We start from the raw sequence: 14,545 nt of genomic DNA, 5'->3' as shown, positions 1-14,545 counted from the left end.
GCTGGAAATACACAGCTCTAGACAGCCAACAAAAGTAGGGATGCTCTCTTCAGTTTTGTTCTGGTGCTGTTTTGCTTTGTCTTGTTTGTTTTGAGACAGGGTTTCACTATGCGGACCAAGCTAGCTTAAAATTCCTTGTGCATCCAAGGCTGGCCCGGTACTCACGGTACCTCCTACTTTAGACTTCCCAGGCATAATGCAGGAAGCAATCATTCCACCATTGAGCTAGCAACCCCAAGCGACTTCCTTCTATTATTTTATTTTATGTATGTTAGTGATTTACCTGCATGTATGTATGTGCACCTCGTGCATGCTTGGTGCCAGCAGAGGTCAGATGACAACATCAGAGCTCCTGGGACTGGGGTTACACATGGTTGTGACCTACTTTGTGGGGGCTGGGAACCAAAACCAGGTCCTCTGCAAGAGCAACAAGTGCTCTTAACAGCTGAGCCCACTCTCCAATGTTAGACCCCAAAGTTTAGGGTCTCAAGTGGGTGCCCCAAGAACCCAGACTCCAGTCCAGTTGATGCAACAGCACGAGGATTTATTAAGCTTCTATATAGAAGGGCAAACTCTGCTCCTAAGAGCAAGAGCCGCATCTTACTGCAGCCCTATAAGGGCTTTTAAAGGAAAAACCCACAAAACCCACAAGATTACAGTTCCCATACAATTTCATGGCCTGATCACAGGGTGATTACAGAGGGAGTACAGTTACGTAAACCTCAAGAGGGGTATCAGGGCGGGAGTGGAGCTTACACACAGGTCATGGTGGTCCTTCCTGGAACACCTGCAACTATCCCAGTCACAGTTGAGCACATCTCTTAACAGAAATCTTTTTACATTGTTATATTGTTACAGGGGTGATTGAGTAGTGGCTGAGTCAGGTTGCCCTGGGAACTAGATTTTTAGTTTCTCATTTCCCGGTGCTTGAAGTTTCTCTCTTCCTGAGGCTTGGTGTAAGCCTGAAGGGCTAGGGTCTTTCACCAGCACTCCTTCCCAGAGAGACTTCTTAAGAAACAGACACTATTTAGGAATGTAAACAGTTCCTTTTTGTTGTAATTTTGGGGCTAGGGTCTCATTACCACATAGCCCAGCCTGGCTTGTAACTTGTTTGTAACTCAGGTTGGCCTTGAACTACTAATCCTCCTGTCTGAGACTCCCAAGTGCTGGGATTACAGACATGGCCCTATAATTACTTTTTGTTTTGTTTTGTTTTAAGACAGGGTCTCTCTGTATAGCCTTGGCTGTCCTGGTAATTCTTTTTTTGTCTTTTCTTTTTTTGTTTTTTGAGATAAGGTTTCTTTGGCAGCTTTGCGCCTTTCCTAGAACTCACTCTGTAGACCAGGCTGGCCTGGAACTCACAGAAATCTGCCTGCCTCTGCCCCCTGAGTGCTGAGATTAAAGGCGTGCGCCGCCGCAGCCGCCGCCGCCGCCGCAGCCGCCGCCGCCGCCGCCGCCGCCGCCGCCGCCGCCGCCGCCACCACCACCAAGCTTCTTTTCTTTTTTTAGACAAGGTCTCACTATGTAGCTTTGGAAGACCTGGAACTCGCTCTGTAGACAGTGCTAGCCTGGAACTCAGAGATCTGCCTGCCTCAGCCTTCTGAGTGATGGGATTAAAGGTGTGGCCCACTACACCCAGTGGCGAGGAGGATTCTTTAATGAGTACACTGAAATTGTAGAAAGCAGGACGCTTCCCTGCACCCCCTCCCCTCAGTAGTATATAAGCGTGGACTAGTTTGTCAGGGTGGCTAGATGTTAAATATTCTAGCAGTGTCTATTGGTACCCTGTCCTCAAGAAGGCACAGAAGAACTGGAGGTCTTTTTTTTTAAGATTTATTTATTTATTTATTGTGTATACAGTGTTCTGTCTGACAGAAGAGGGCGCCAGATCTCATTACAAATGGTTGTGAGTCACCATGTGGTTGCTGGGAATTGAACTCAGAACTCTGGAAGAACAGCCAGTGCTCTTAACCGCTGAGCCATCTCTCCAGCCCAAACTGGAGGTCTTGAAACCCCCGGGGAAGGGAATAGCACAGTGGGAGAAGCAGAGAGCGCTTGTGGTCAGAGCAATTAGCTCAGACAGGGTGGAGTTTCAGTGGCATTATTTAGAAATACCAGTGCCTGCTAATAATTAAAGGCAGATAAACATTTGGTCACTTGTATTACATTACTGTTTTTGGGAGGTGGAGTTCGAGACAGCGTTTCTCTGTGTAGCTTTGCGCCTTTTCTGGAACTCACTTGGTAGCCCAGGCTGGCCTCGAACTCACAGAGATCCGCCTGGCTCTGCCTCCCCAGTGCTGGGATTAAAAGCGTGCGCTACCACTGCCTGGCTTACATTACTGTTTTTAAAGTTTCTATAGGTGATGCAACTACCACCACCCTGTGCTTGGTAATGGTGAAGAAGAACACTGAAAAGTTGGCAGGGGAAAGTGGGTAAAAGTCTCAAAGGTCGGGGCTGGAGAGATGGAAAATGGGGCTGGAGAGATGGCTCAGAGGTTAAGAGCAGTGATTGTTCTTCCAGAGGGCCTGAGTTCCCAGTAACCACATGGTGGCTCACAACCATCTGTAATGAGATATGGTGCCCTCTTCTGGCCTGGAGGGATACATGCAGACAGAACTCTATACATAATAAATACATCTTAAAAAAAAGTCTCAAAGGTCATGATGAGGAACTGGGAATGTTGCTCAGTGGTACAGCACTTGCCTAGCATGCTCAATCCCTAGCACCACCACACGCACCCCTCCTCCAATGCATGTTGTGAAAAGCACCCTTCTGTTGTTGTTTTACTTGTTCGTTTTTTGAGAAAGGGTTTCATGTAGCCCAGACTGGCCTCAAACTTGATGTGTAGTTAAGGATAGATGGCCTTGAACTTCTGCCTTTACTTTCTGAGTCCTGGGATTACCAGTGTATGCCACTACACCTGTCCCCGCCCCCCCAGACAGCGTTTCTCTGTGTGGCCCTGGCTGTCCTGGAGCTCGCTTTGTAGACCAGGCTGGCCTCCAACTCAGAGATCTCCCTGCTGAGATTAAAGGCATGTGCCAGCACACCGGCTCACTACACCTGTTTTATGAAGTGCCAGGGACTGAACCCAGGGTCTTGTGCATGCTAAGCTAGTGCTCGTCAAGTGAGCTACATCTTCAGTGTTGTGTTTTGTATGTATCCCAGCCAAACCTTGAACTTTTCATCCTCCGGTCTCATCCTTCCAAGTGCTGGGATTACAGTCATACACTTTAAAAAAACTGTTTCTTTGAGCTTGTTTGCCTTCCAGACTTCTAGGCCTCTTCCCACCACTTTAAACGAACACGGTGTGACTAGTAAGCTCTTAAGAACTTCAGTTACTTTCTACACTGGAATATTTGGGTTTTGTTCTTATTTTATGAAAGGTTCTTCATAGCAGTAATGTGCACACGTTTGCAGCAGCCTGGGTCTTCGTCCCAGGGCTTACTGTTGTCAGCTGTTTCTACTCTTCACTGCTTTCAGTTACCTGGCACCATAATCCCCAGAGGCCCTTTAAAGCATTGGTTTAGTGTGTGTGTGTGTGTGTGTGTGTGTGTGTGTGTGTGTGTGTGTGAGACTGTGGACGTGCACATGCCATGGCCACGTGTGAGTTCAAAAGCGAACTTTGGGGGGGTTGTTTCTCACCTTACATCTCCTTTCTGCCACTGTGTTACGTTTTCAAGCTTCCATGGGACTCCCCTGTGTCCACCTCCCACGGTGATTTTCTTCTCTTTCACATCCATCTCGGTAGGAAGGCTGGAGTTAGGGATTTGCAGGTCACATTTAGCTTTTAAGTGGGGTCTGGGAATCCAGTTCAGGTTGTCAGGCCCCAGGGATAAGTACTTTCACCTTCTGTCTAGCTGCCCTGCCCTGGATACTTTTTTAAAACAAAACTGTTTTTCATACAATATATTTTGATCATGTTTCCCCTCTCCCCTAGCCCCTCCTAGAATCTAGAATAATCCTCCTCACCTCCCTACCCACCCAACTTTATGTTCTCTCTATAAAAAAAAAAAACAAAACAAAACTAGTAAGACAAAAAATGCTTTTGAAATTGACTTCATTGTAAGGTTCTTGAGATGCCACTTAACTAATGAATTATGAACAGTAATTATAGCTATCTGCAAACCACTCTTTATCAATTACTTTGATTTCTAGAAGATTTTTTGAGCCTGCCTACAAGCCCTGTGAAGGAAATGGAACTGCACGTGTATTTTGGCAATAAAATGATTATTGTGGCAATAAGATGATGATTTTTTTTTCGAGACAGGGTTTCTCTGTGTAGCTTTGCGCCTTTCCTGGAACTCACTCTGTAAACCAGGCTGGCCTCGAACTCACAGAGATCCTCCTGCCTCTGCCTCCCCAGTGCTGGGATTAAAGGCATGTGCCACCAGCAACCCAGCTTGCAATAAGATGATTTTATATATATATCTTAGTCAGTGGCCAAGGAAGATTGGGATCTTGATGTTTTTTGGTTTGTGTGTGTGTTTGTTTTTTTTTTCCTAAAGGCAGACTCGCAGTTCCCTCAAGCTCAATCCTGCTAACTATTCTTCACACAGGAAGCCTAATGCTGCATGCTCTCCCTAAGGCAGGTGTCACTAAAGCATGACTCAGGATCCAGGCAGAGTAGCTCACACCTGGAACCTCAAGACATGGAGACCGAGGTGGCCATCATTAATTTTGAGTATAAAGCTACCCCAGACTACATAGTGAATTCTAGGCCAGCCTGGGCTACAAAGTGAGACTCTGTCTCAACAAACAAATAATAAAAAGATGACTCACGAAGTGGGAACCAGAAAATTGGTATGCTAAAATATGGAATGAGTTAGCCCTGGGTACATTTATTTCTCTCCTCTGAAAAACAAACACCATAATTAACAACTGCCTTGCTGGGAAAACACAAACAATATCTTTATCATTGGGTTCTGGAGCCACCAGCTAGTCTTATTGTGTTGATTGGAGAATAGTCATTATGACAGACCACTAAAGACAACTGTGCAGGAAATAATTCGAGTCGGTGCAAACAGGCAGGCCAAGCTACTTCTGTGAACCCACCAGGCTGCTTGCTGTCCGTGTCCTTTAGGGTGATGATTAAGGAGAGAGAGTAGTTGTTGGATGCACAACACTTCCCTCTGGCAATGAGGAAAGCAGGCAGCTGGTATGTTCTCTGGCACGTTCTGGGTGATTTTTCTTTTCTCTCGCAACAGTAATCCGGTACAACAGTGACCTGGTACAGAAATACCACCCTTGCTTCTGGATCGATGGACAGTATCTCTGCTGCTCTCAGACAGCCAAAAATGCTATGGGCTGCCAAATTTTGGAGAACAGGAATGGAAGTAAGATATCTGATCAGCACCCGCCCCCTGTGTGTGTGTGTGTGTGTGTGTGTGTGTGTGTGTGTGTGTGTGTGTGTGTGTGTTGCTGGGGATGGAACCCAAGGCTTCAGACAACTGCATCCCCATCCTGATTTCTCCTTCCTTTGGTATTATTTCCATCACGGTCTCAAGGGTCTGTCAAATTCAAGGACACGGCACAAATTTGCACATTTGGACTGCTGGTGGGAGGGATTAGTTAATGGGGTCTGAGATCCAGCTGGTATTATGCTAAGGTGAGTGACTAGGCACCTAGAATCTCTTTTTGACTTGCCAAATGCAATGTATACAACAGCAAAGCCCGGAACCAAGCCTGTCTCTGGGCCTTCCCCTAAAATGCATTTTATACTATCACTGGCTTCTTGTTTTACAGGCTTAAAACCTGGGAGTTCTCATCGAAAAACAAAAAAGCCTCTTCCCCCTACCCCGGAGGAAGATCAGGTATAAAGGGAAATTACGTACAGCTGTGGGCTAAAGAAAAATTTGTTGTCATTGGGCGTGGTGGCACACACTTCTAATCCCAGCACTTGGGAGGCAGAGACAGGTGAATCTCTGAGTTGAGGCCAACCTGGTCTACAGAGCAAGTTCCAGAATAGCCAGGGCTACACAAAGAAACCCTGTCTCAACACAACAAGAATAACAAAAAACATTGTCAGTCACTGACCACACATCAGAGTCTTAGACTTGCCTGGAACTTGGAAGTATTTGTTGATGTTTATACCGAGCGAAAGGGTTTGCCCATCTACTTACACTCCCTCTTCAATGAGGAGAGGGCTATCAGGTAGCTCTTGGCACCTATTTAATTTATTTAATCTCATTTTTTGAGACATGTGGTAATTTGAAAGAAAATGCCCCCCATAGGCTCATAGGAAATGGCACTATTAGGTGGTGTGGCTTTGCTACAGTAGGTGTGGCTTTGTTGGAGGAACTATGTCGCTAGCAGGTAGGCTTTGAGGACTCAGAAGCTCAAAGCAGCCTAGTGGCTCAGTCTCTTCCTGCTGCCTTCGGATCTGGATGTAGAACTCTCAGCTCCTTCTCCAGCACTATGTCTGCTTGTATGCCACCATGTTTCCCGCCATGACGATAGTGGACTAAACCTCTGAAACTGTAAGCCAGCCCCAATGAAATGTTTTCCTTTATAAGAGTTGCTGTGGTCATGGTGTCTCTTCACAGCAATAGAAACCGTAACTAAGACGAGACACGATCTTATTATATAGCCCTGACTGGCCTGGAACTCACCCTGTAGACAGGCTGACCTCAAACTCACAGAGATCTGCCTGCCTCTGCCTCCAGATTGGTGGGATTAAAGGTGTACTCCACCATGCCCACCTTATTTTTTTTTTAATTAAAAGTGTTTTCAAACATACAGTAAGGTTAAAAGAATTTGGCACTGAACACTTTTAGATTCTACAACTATCATTTCCCATTTGCTTCTTTCTTGCTTTCTCTTTTGCATTTTAAGTAGAGTTCACTATGTAATCCAAGCTGGCCTCAGTCTCTCTCTCTCTTTTCCTTTTTTTTTTTTTTTTGGATAGGGTGTAGGGGGAGGGCATGATCTTAGGTAGCCAACTTGATATATAGTTTAGGATGGTCTTGAACTGCTAATCTTCCTTCATCCCCCTCCCAAGTGCTGGCATGTGTGGTACCATGTTTGACTGACCTCAAACTCTTAATCCACCTGCTTTTGTCTCTGGAGTGCTGGGGTTGCATCCATGCTTCACTATCCCTGGCTAATGTTTGACTTCGCTGTTGAGATGGCTTGTCAGGTAAAGACCATTTCCACCAAGTCTTACAACCTGAGTTTGATCCTTGGGATACACATGGTTAAAGATAAGTTGTACTCTGACTTCCACATGTACACTGTGACACACTTGCATGAATACATACATACACGCACACAGAGAGAGAGACAGAGAGACAGAGAGAGAGGGAGGGAGAGAGGGAGGGAGAGAGAGGGAAAGGGAGAGGGAGAAGGAGAGAGAGAATAAATATAAACCGTGATTTGGGGCTCCATTTTGACTTTAGGAAGTTTTATTATGATCATTTTGCAAAGAAGGAATCTGAGGTCCCAAATCAGTTACTAGACCCATGTACTACTTAAGTACCAAGCAGGTTTCCTGGTCGCAGACCGAGAATGCTAATGTTTGGGTTCTGTTAGCAGAAAATTTAACATAGTTGGTCTGTTGGAAACTTTCTGGAGATAAGAGTGCTGAAATGCAGCCGGGCGGTGGTGGCGCACGCCTTTAATCCCAGCACTCGGGAGGCAGAGCCAGGCGGATCTCTGTGAGTTAGAGGCCAGCCTGGACTACCAAGTGAGTTCCAGGAAAGGCGCAAAGCTACACAGAGAACCCTGTCTCGAAAAAAAAAAAAAAAAAAAAAAAAAAAGAGTGTTGAAATGCTCCTTAGGTGATCTTCATGAGTACCCGAGTTGGGAACACCCGCATGAGGCTTAAATGGTTGTGGAATGAAGGTTGATTAAAATGTTTATTATGCCTGATGTGAGTTAGAATGGTTTCTTTCTCCTGTGAACCAGAGAGTTAGAAGGAAGGGGAGGGGCACGTCTGATGACGAGCCAGCCTTCTCCCCTACTATTTTTCCCCCTAACCACACAGATCTTGAAAAAACCACTCCCCCCTGAGCCAACAGCAGCACCAGTCTCCACGAATGAGCTGAAAAAGGTTGTGGCCCTTTATGATTATATGCCAATGAATGCAAATGACTTACAATTGCGGAAGGGTGAGGAGTACTTCATCCTGGAGGAAAGCAACCTACCATGGTGGCGAGCACGAGATAAAAATGGGTGAGTGTGTGCAGCCCCCCTGAGCCCTTGCCTGCCCACTCCACCTGCACACGAAGGGCTGCACCACACTTCTCCTGTTCTGGGTCTGGACCAGTGTGCACTCTTCTCACAGCGCAATGAATACCCTCTCCCTTCAAGTATTTCTCAGGGTACAGCTCTCCACGCACCATCTATCCCCTCTAGACGCATCTGCGGCGATGCACACAGTGCATTGACAAAGTTCAGAAGCTCCACTTTTCACTGGCTTCACCACGCATCAGAGAACCAGTCTTCTCTAAGGGCTCTATTTCCATTTCTGACTGTGATTTGCTTTGAGCTCAGGGAAGTGGAAACAGGAGTCGGTCTAGGTGAGGGTGAAGAAGCACTGTATGACCATGTTGTTTACTCTACAGGCAGGAAGGTTACATCCCCAGTAACTATGTCACGGAAGCAGAAGACTCCATAGAGATGTATGAGTGAGTATGCTTATGTTCTCAGTGCACAAACTTGGGGGAGAAACCAAGTACAGTATGTACTTTTTATACATTTGATACATTTAAAAAATGATGTATTTATTTTATGTGCATTGATGTTTTGCCAGCATGTATGTCTGTATGAGGGTGTCAGATCCCCTGGAACTGGAGTTACAGACAGTTGTGAGCTGCCATGTGGGTGCTGGGAATTGAACTCAGGCCCTCTGGAAGAGCAGCCAGTGCTCTTAACTGCTGAGCCATCTCCCTAAACCCCCAGTATATATATTTTTTATACTTTTTTTTGTTTTTCAAGACAGGGTTTTATCTGTGTAGCCCTTTCTGTCCAGGAACTTGTTCTGTAGACCAGGCTGGCCTTGAACTCACAGAGATCCACCTGCCTCTGCCTCCCGAGTGCTGGGATTAAAGTTTATATACTTTTTTTTTTTTTTTTTTGGTTTTTCGAGACAGGGTTTCTCCATATAATTTTGGTGCCTGTCCTGGATCTTGCTCTGTAGACCAGGCAGCCTCGAACTTACAGAGATCTGCCTGGCTCTGCCTCCCGAGTGCTGGGATTAGGCATGCGCCACTGCCGCCTGGCATAAGTTTATATACTTTTACTGAGCTTTGTTTACTTAAAGATTGACAACAAAATTAGTATTAACTCAGTCAAATGATGCCACCACATTAGTGTCTGTATCTTGTTAGGATATGCCCACCCCAAATCCCTATACATATGAGTGCTGGAGGAATTTTCAGACTCGCAATACAGAAGAATCTCACTCAAAGAACTCTCACAGGAAACATTTGCAAAAACACCAAAATTAAACCGGTGCCCTTCCTTCCTTCATCATTGAAGTGGCTTGTCCTTGAGTGAGCCATCCCTAATACTTTCCTCATAAATCCCGCTCCCTGTTTGCCCTCTCCACTCTGTATCCATGAGTCCTCAGGGCCAATTTGAGCTTTGGAAGGGCTAGAGTGCGCTGTGTGATCTGTTGATAGATCCTTGCTAGTGTTGGAATGAAATGATGGAATCGTAGTAGCAGTGGGCCCCGAGGATGCTCTAACTTCCAAGACACTTGGACATGGCCTAGAAGCTAATCAAGCACACTCTCTTCCCAGGTGGTATTCCAAGCACATGACTCGGAGTCAAGCTGAGCAACTGCTAAAGGAAGAGGTGAGTGCGGGTCACAAGCAAAAGACCTTCTCTGTACACAGGAAATATAAGCTAAGAATTGGGGCCTCCTTCAACTGGAATCCCACTTCAACCTTTTAGTTCATTAAAAGCAAGGAGGTTGCATCTCCAACATGGACCTTGAGGGGAAAATCAGGGGCATTCTATTTTCTGTCTCCAGTGTTTGGGCAGGCAGGATGCAGGCGTAAACACCATTTTCTCTTACAGTGAACTTCTTTTTTATTGTTTCAGGGAAAAGAAGGAGGTTTCATTGTCAGAGACTCCAGCAAAGCTGGAAAATACACTGTGTCTGTATTTGCCAAATCTACAGGGCAAGTGTTACTGTTCCAATGGCTTGGGGGCAAAGGACAAGGGTGGCCTCTCGACGCTTCCTGATGGTTTACCTCTCTCACCTCCTCAGCCTTAAACTCAAAACTCATCTCACTTCACTCTCTGGGTCCTCCCGTGTCTGGTCCCCAAGTTACTGACTAAATATCGTTTATTCAGGGACCCTCAAGGGGTGATACGCCATTATGTTGTGTGTTCCACACCGCAGAGCCAGTATTACCTGGCTGAGAAACACCTTTTCAGCACCATCCCTGAACTCATTAACTACCATCAACATAACTCTGCAGGTGAGTACCCAAGGCAACCCAGAAGGGTTATAAACACCCGGAGAAACAATTCAAGACAGAAGGATGAGAAGTGTAGTCACATAGGGCAGTCAGAATTAGTTATGAAAGTTAATCCCTGTGGTGCTGGATAGAGTTCTAGTCAGGATATAACCACACCTCACATCCACTAGGGATTGACTGTTTTTTAAAATGTAGTGCCAGGGACTCGAACTCAGCATTTTAGGCAAGTGCTCTTTCACTGAGCAATTTTCCCAGCCCTCTTTGTTTTTACTTTTTTCTTCTTTTGGTTTTCGGGACAGGGTTTCTCTGTGTAGCTCTGACTGTCCAGGAATTTACTTTGCAGACCAGGCTGGCCTCAAACTCACAGAGATCTGCCTGTCTCTGCCTCCTAGTGCTGGGATTAAAGGCGTGCGCCACGATGTCCAGCTTTTTCCATTTTTACACAGGCTCTCACTATGTTATTCAGGCTGACCGGCCCTTAATCTACAGCTAGGCTCTCCTTGAATTCATGACTCTCCTGCCTTAGCTTCCTGAGGACTGACAGGACTATTTCTCTTCTTCCTTCTTCTCAACATACTTTTATTATTTAAATTTTTGTGTGTTTGTGAGTGTGTGTCTGTGTGTGTCTGGTTGTGTGTCTATAAGAGCAGATGCCTGTGGAGGCCAGAGACATTGGATCCTCTGGCACTATAGTTATGTGTGTGCTGGGAACTGAATTCAGTTCCTCTACAAGAGCAGTATGTGCTCTTAACCACTGAGCCACTTCTCCAGCCTAGGACTAACTTCCTATTTGGAACACATAATGAAGAGACTAGTGACTAATGAATCGGAAAATATTCACTAGTAATTATTCATCTTCCTACCATGTACTCTTGTCAATCACTCAGTTCTAGAAGCAAGTAAAATTCTGAGTTGAGATCCTTGGCCTGAAAGAACATTCAGGTTAGACAACAGCAGAACACAGTTTCTAAGCACCCCCAGTAACAGATGAAAGCTGGGAAGACTGGTGTGGTGAGGCCCGAGCACTTGGGAATGCTTCATTGAGAAAGTAGGATGTGAGCTAAGGCCAGGCTGGGATGTGGGATACATTCTGTCACTGAGTAAGAAGGCTGTTTCTTTCTGTCTTTTTTCTTTCTTTCAGATTGTTGTTTCTGTTTTTATCTTCTTTTGAGATAAGGTCTTGCCATCTTGTCATGTAGCCCAGGATGACCTCAAACTTACAGCAATCCTTCTGCCTCAGTCTCCAGACTGATGGGATTACAGGTGTGAACCACCATACCCGACAATAAGGAATCTATTTCCATTACTATTTTCCTTTTTTTTTTTTTGTCCTCAAAAACTTTTGTGAGGAAAGAAACCTTCAACAAACAATGTGGATTGGTGGAGATCTGGGATTCAAAATTACTTAGAAAGATTCACACTAGAATTGTAAGAGTTTAAGATGTGCAAGGAATTCCCATGCCCTACGCTGACATTATAACCTCTCTGTTTCAGGACTCATATCCAGGCTGAAATATCCTGTGTCTAAACAAAACAAAAATGCACCTTCCACTGCAGGCCTGGGCTATGGTAACGGCTTCTTTCTGTAGATTTGGGTGGACTGGCAGTTACAAGAATTACTTCAGTAGATCTTGTCTTATGGAATGTTCTTAAGATGTACGGTTCTGTGCCAGCTGTCTCTAGGCAAGGCTAGACAGAACCAAGATATTTAACCATTTTCTCCCCCTAGTGGTTCCTTCTGGTACTGCAAAAACAGATTCAGAAAAGTATTATTGATGGTTAAATTTTTTACATTTATTTATTTGCGCATGTGCACACAAATGTGCATTAGCACACAGATGTAGGTCAGAAGATGACTTAGAGTTGTTTCTCTCCTTCCAAAATGTGGGTTCAGGGGATCAAATTCAGGTCTTCAAGTTTGGTGGCAAGCACCTTTACCTAGAGAGCCAACTCACCAGCTCTTTTATCATGTAAAAAAAAAAATTCTATTCATGAGTTTATTAACTGTCATTATTAGCCTAATCATAACTGAATTTTGGAAAGTTGTTTCATTTATCTTCTTGTCTTTTGGCCAATTTGTACCTAAAATCCCCAGATTCCTCTGACCAGTAATCCCCTCCGTTTGAGATTTATCTGAGTAAAGAAAGGTAGATTAGTACTCCTGAGAATTCATCCTTTACTGTTTTTCCTATCTATCCCCTAGTAGGGAATCTTGTATAGTGTAGGCCTCCTCAAAGATTCACAACAAGACTTTGTTGGTAGGGTCATGGGAAATTGATCCAAAGGACCTGACCTTCCTGAAGGAGCTTGGAACTGGACAATTTGGTGTAGTGAAATATGGGAAATGGAGGGGCCAATACGATGTGGCCATCAAGATGATCAGAGAAGGCTCCATGTCTGAGGATGAATTCATTGAAGAAGCCAAAGTCATGATGTGAGTTACATCGTAAATTCTACTCCCAGTGCAGTTGTAGAAGGGGTCTAAGAACTATAAGGAGAGCACAGTGTGCTCTAAGATGACTTCCAGGGAGAGGAACTTGGGATCAGGGTCCTGAGGTTAGCCTTTGGTGGGTTGCCTTAAGGAACTGCTAAGGTGCCGGGCAGTAGTGGCGCACGCCTTTAATCCCAGCAGTTGGGAGGCAGAGCCAGGAGGATCTCTGTGAGTTTGAGGCCAGCCTGGTCTACAGAGCGAGTTCCAGGAGAGGCTCCAAAGCTACACAGAGAAACCATGTCTCAAAACAAACAAACAACAACAACAACAACAACAAAACCCACAAAAAAAAACCTTGCTAAGATAATCATTTCTTTGATTTAGATACTGGTTAAGAATAGTGTTGGGCATGTATATGGTCCCTCTCAGTAGCATTTTGGAGTAGATGTACAATATTCAACCTTTAAAAGAAAAGATGATTCTAGTTTCACCTATTGTTATTTTAAGCTTGGACTTGTTTCTTGTCCATTTGGTAGGCTCCAAATCCCTGCTCACCCTCACTTTTGAGGTACCTTTGGGGTTCGTGATGGGAAGAAGAAAATAACCTTGCTATGATGCCACCCTATCAGATGGTCTATGCTAGGCCCATCCTTTTCCTCCCCTGCCCCTTTATGAGTGCTCTTCAGGGGCAAGACGGGAGGACTAGCTCCTTGCCTCTCCTGTAGGAATCTTTCCCACGAGAAGCTGGTGCAGTTGTATGGAGTCTGCACCAAACAGCGCCCCATCTTCATCATCACTGAGTACATGGCTAACGGTTGTCTTTTGAACTACCTGAGGGAGATGCGCCACCGCTTCCAGACTCAGCAGCTGCTGGAGATGTGCAAAGATGTCTGTGAAGCAATGGAGTACTTGGAGTCGAAGCAGTTCCTTCACCGAGACCTGGTGCGACCTCAGAAGGCCTGGGGTGGGGATCAAGGGGTGGAATGAACATTGGAAGACATAACATACACTGTTGAGTAGGGTTGCAAGGGCCAGCATTTAGATTTTCTCTAGAGAACATCACACCTTAAGTGTGCATCTGCCCCAGTGTTGTGCCCATCAGTTGTCTCCAGCCTCAATTCCAACAGGCCTGCCACTTACCCTGAGGCCCTGTCACTTATGAGCAAACACTACCCATTCTAGACCTTGAGAAGAGGAGCAATCCTGTGTTTCCCAGAGGGACTGCTCCTGGTACAAGGCCACCATTTGAGTCATTTACATCAGAGTCACAAACAGGACCCATGGATACATTTTGATGTATCTTTTTTTTTTCTTTTCTTTCTATTTTATTTTATTTTTGAGACAGGGTTACATGTAGACCAGGCTGGCTTTGGACTTCTGAACTTTCTCTCTCCACTTCTGAGTGCTAGGATTATAGGTGTGCATCACCACACCTGGTTTATGCAGTGCTGGGAATTGAACCCAGGGCTTTGTGCTTAACGTTCTACCAACTGACCACATCTCCAGCTCTCTCATTTTTTAAAAGATTTATTTATTTATTATGTAGACAGTGTTCTATCTGCATTTATGCCTGCTGCCAGAAGAGGGCACCAGATCTCATCACAGATGATTGTGAGCCACCACATGGTTGCTAGGAATTGAACTCAGGACCTCTGGAGGAACAGCCAGTGCTCTTAACCGCTGAGC

The 14,545-nt window shown here is 45.2% G+C and overlaps 1 protein-coding gene across 3 annotated transcripts in view; it reads left to right on the top strand.

Moving 5' to 3' along the window:
* Positions 1-14,545, top strand: part of Btk (Bruton tyrosine kinase) — a 45,231-nt gene that overhangs the window by 22,888 nt on the left and 7,798 nt on the right. For all 3 annotated transcript variants that reach the window (XM_059251099.1, XM_059251098.1, XM_059251097.1), the window contains 10 exons: positions 5,206-5,334; positions 5,744-5,811; positions 7,983-8,170; positions 8,563-8,625; positions 9,742-9,796; positions 10,046-10,125; positions 10,301-10,428; positions 11,923-11,997; positions 12,691-12,862; positions 13,585-13,801. In XM_059251099.1, the coding sequence (XP_059107082.1) occupies positions 5,206-5,334; positions 5,744-5,811; positions 7,983-8,170; positions 8,563-8,625; positions 9,742-9,796; positions 10,046-10,125; positions 10,301-10,428; positions 11,923-11,997; positions 12,691-12,862; positions 13,585-13,801 (1,175 nt within the window). The remainder of the gene's footprint in view (positions 1-5,205; positions 5,335-5,743; positions 5,812-7,982; positions 8,171-8,562; positions 8,626-9,741; positions 9,797-10,045; positions 10,126-10,300; positions 10,429-11,922; positions 11,998-12,690; positions 12,863-13,584; positions 13,802-14,545) is intronic.

This window comes from Peromyscus eremicus, chromosome X, assembly GCF_949786415.1.
Source record: "Peromyscus eremicus chromosome X, PerEre_H2_v1, whole genome shotgun sequence".
Lineage (NCBI taxonomy): Eukaryota > Metazoa > Chordata > Mammalia > Rodentia > Cricetidae > Peromyscus > Peromyscus eremicus.
This window is presented reverse-complemented; position numbering and strand designations above follow the sequence as displayed.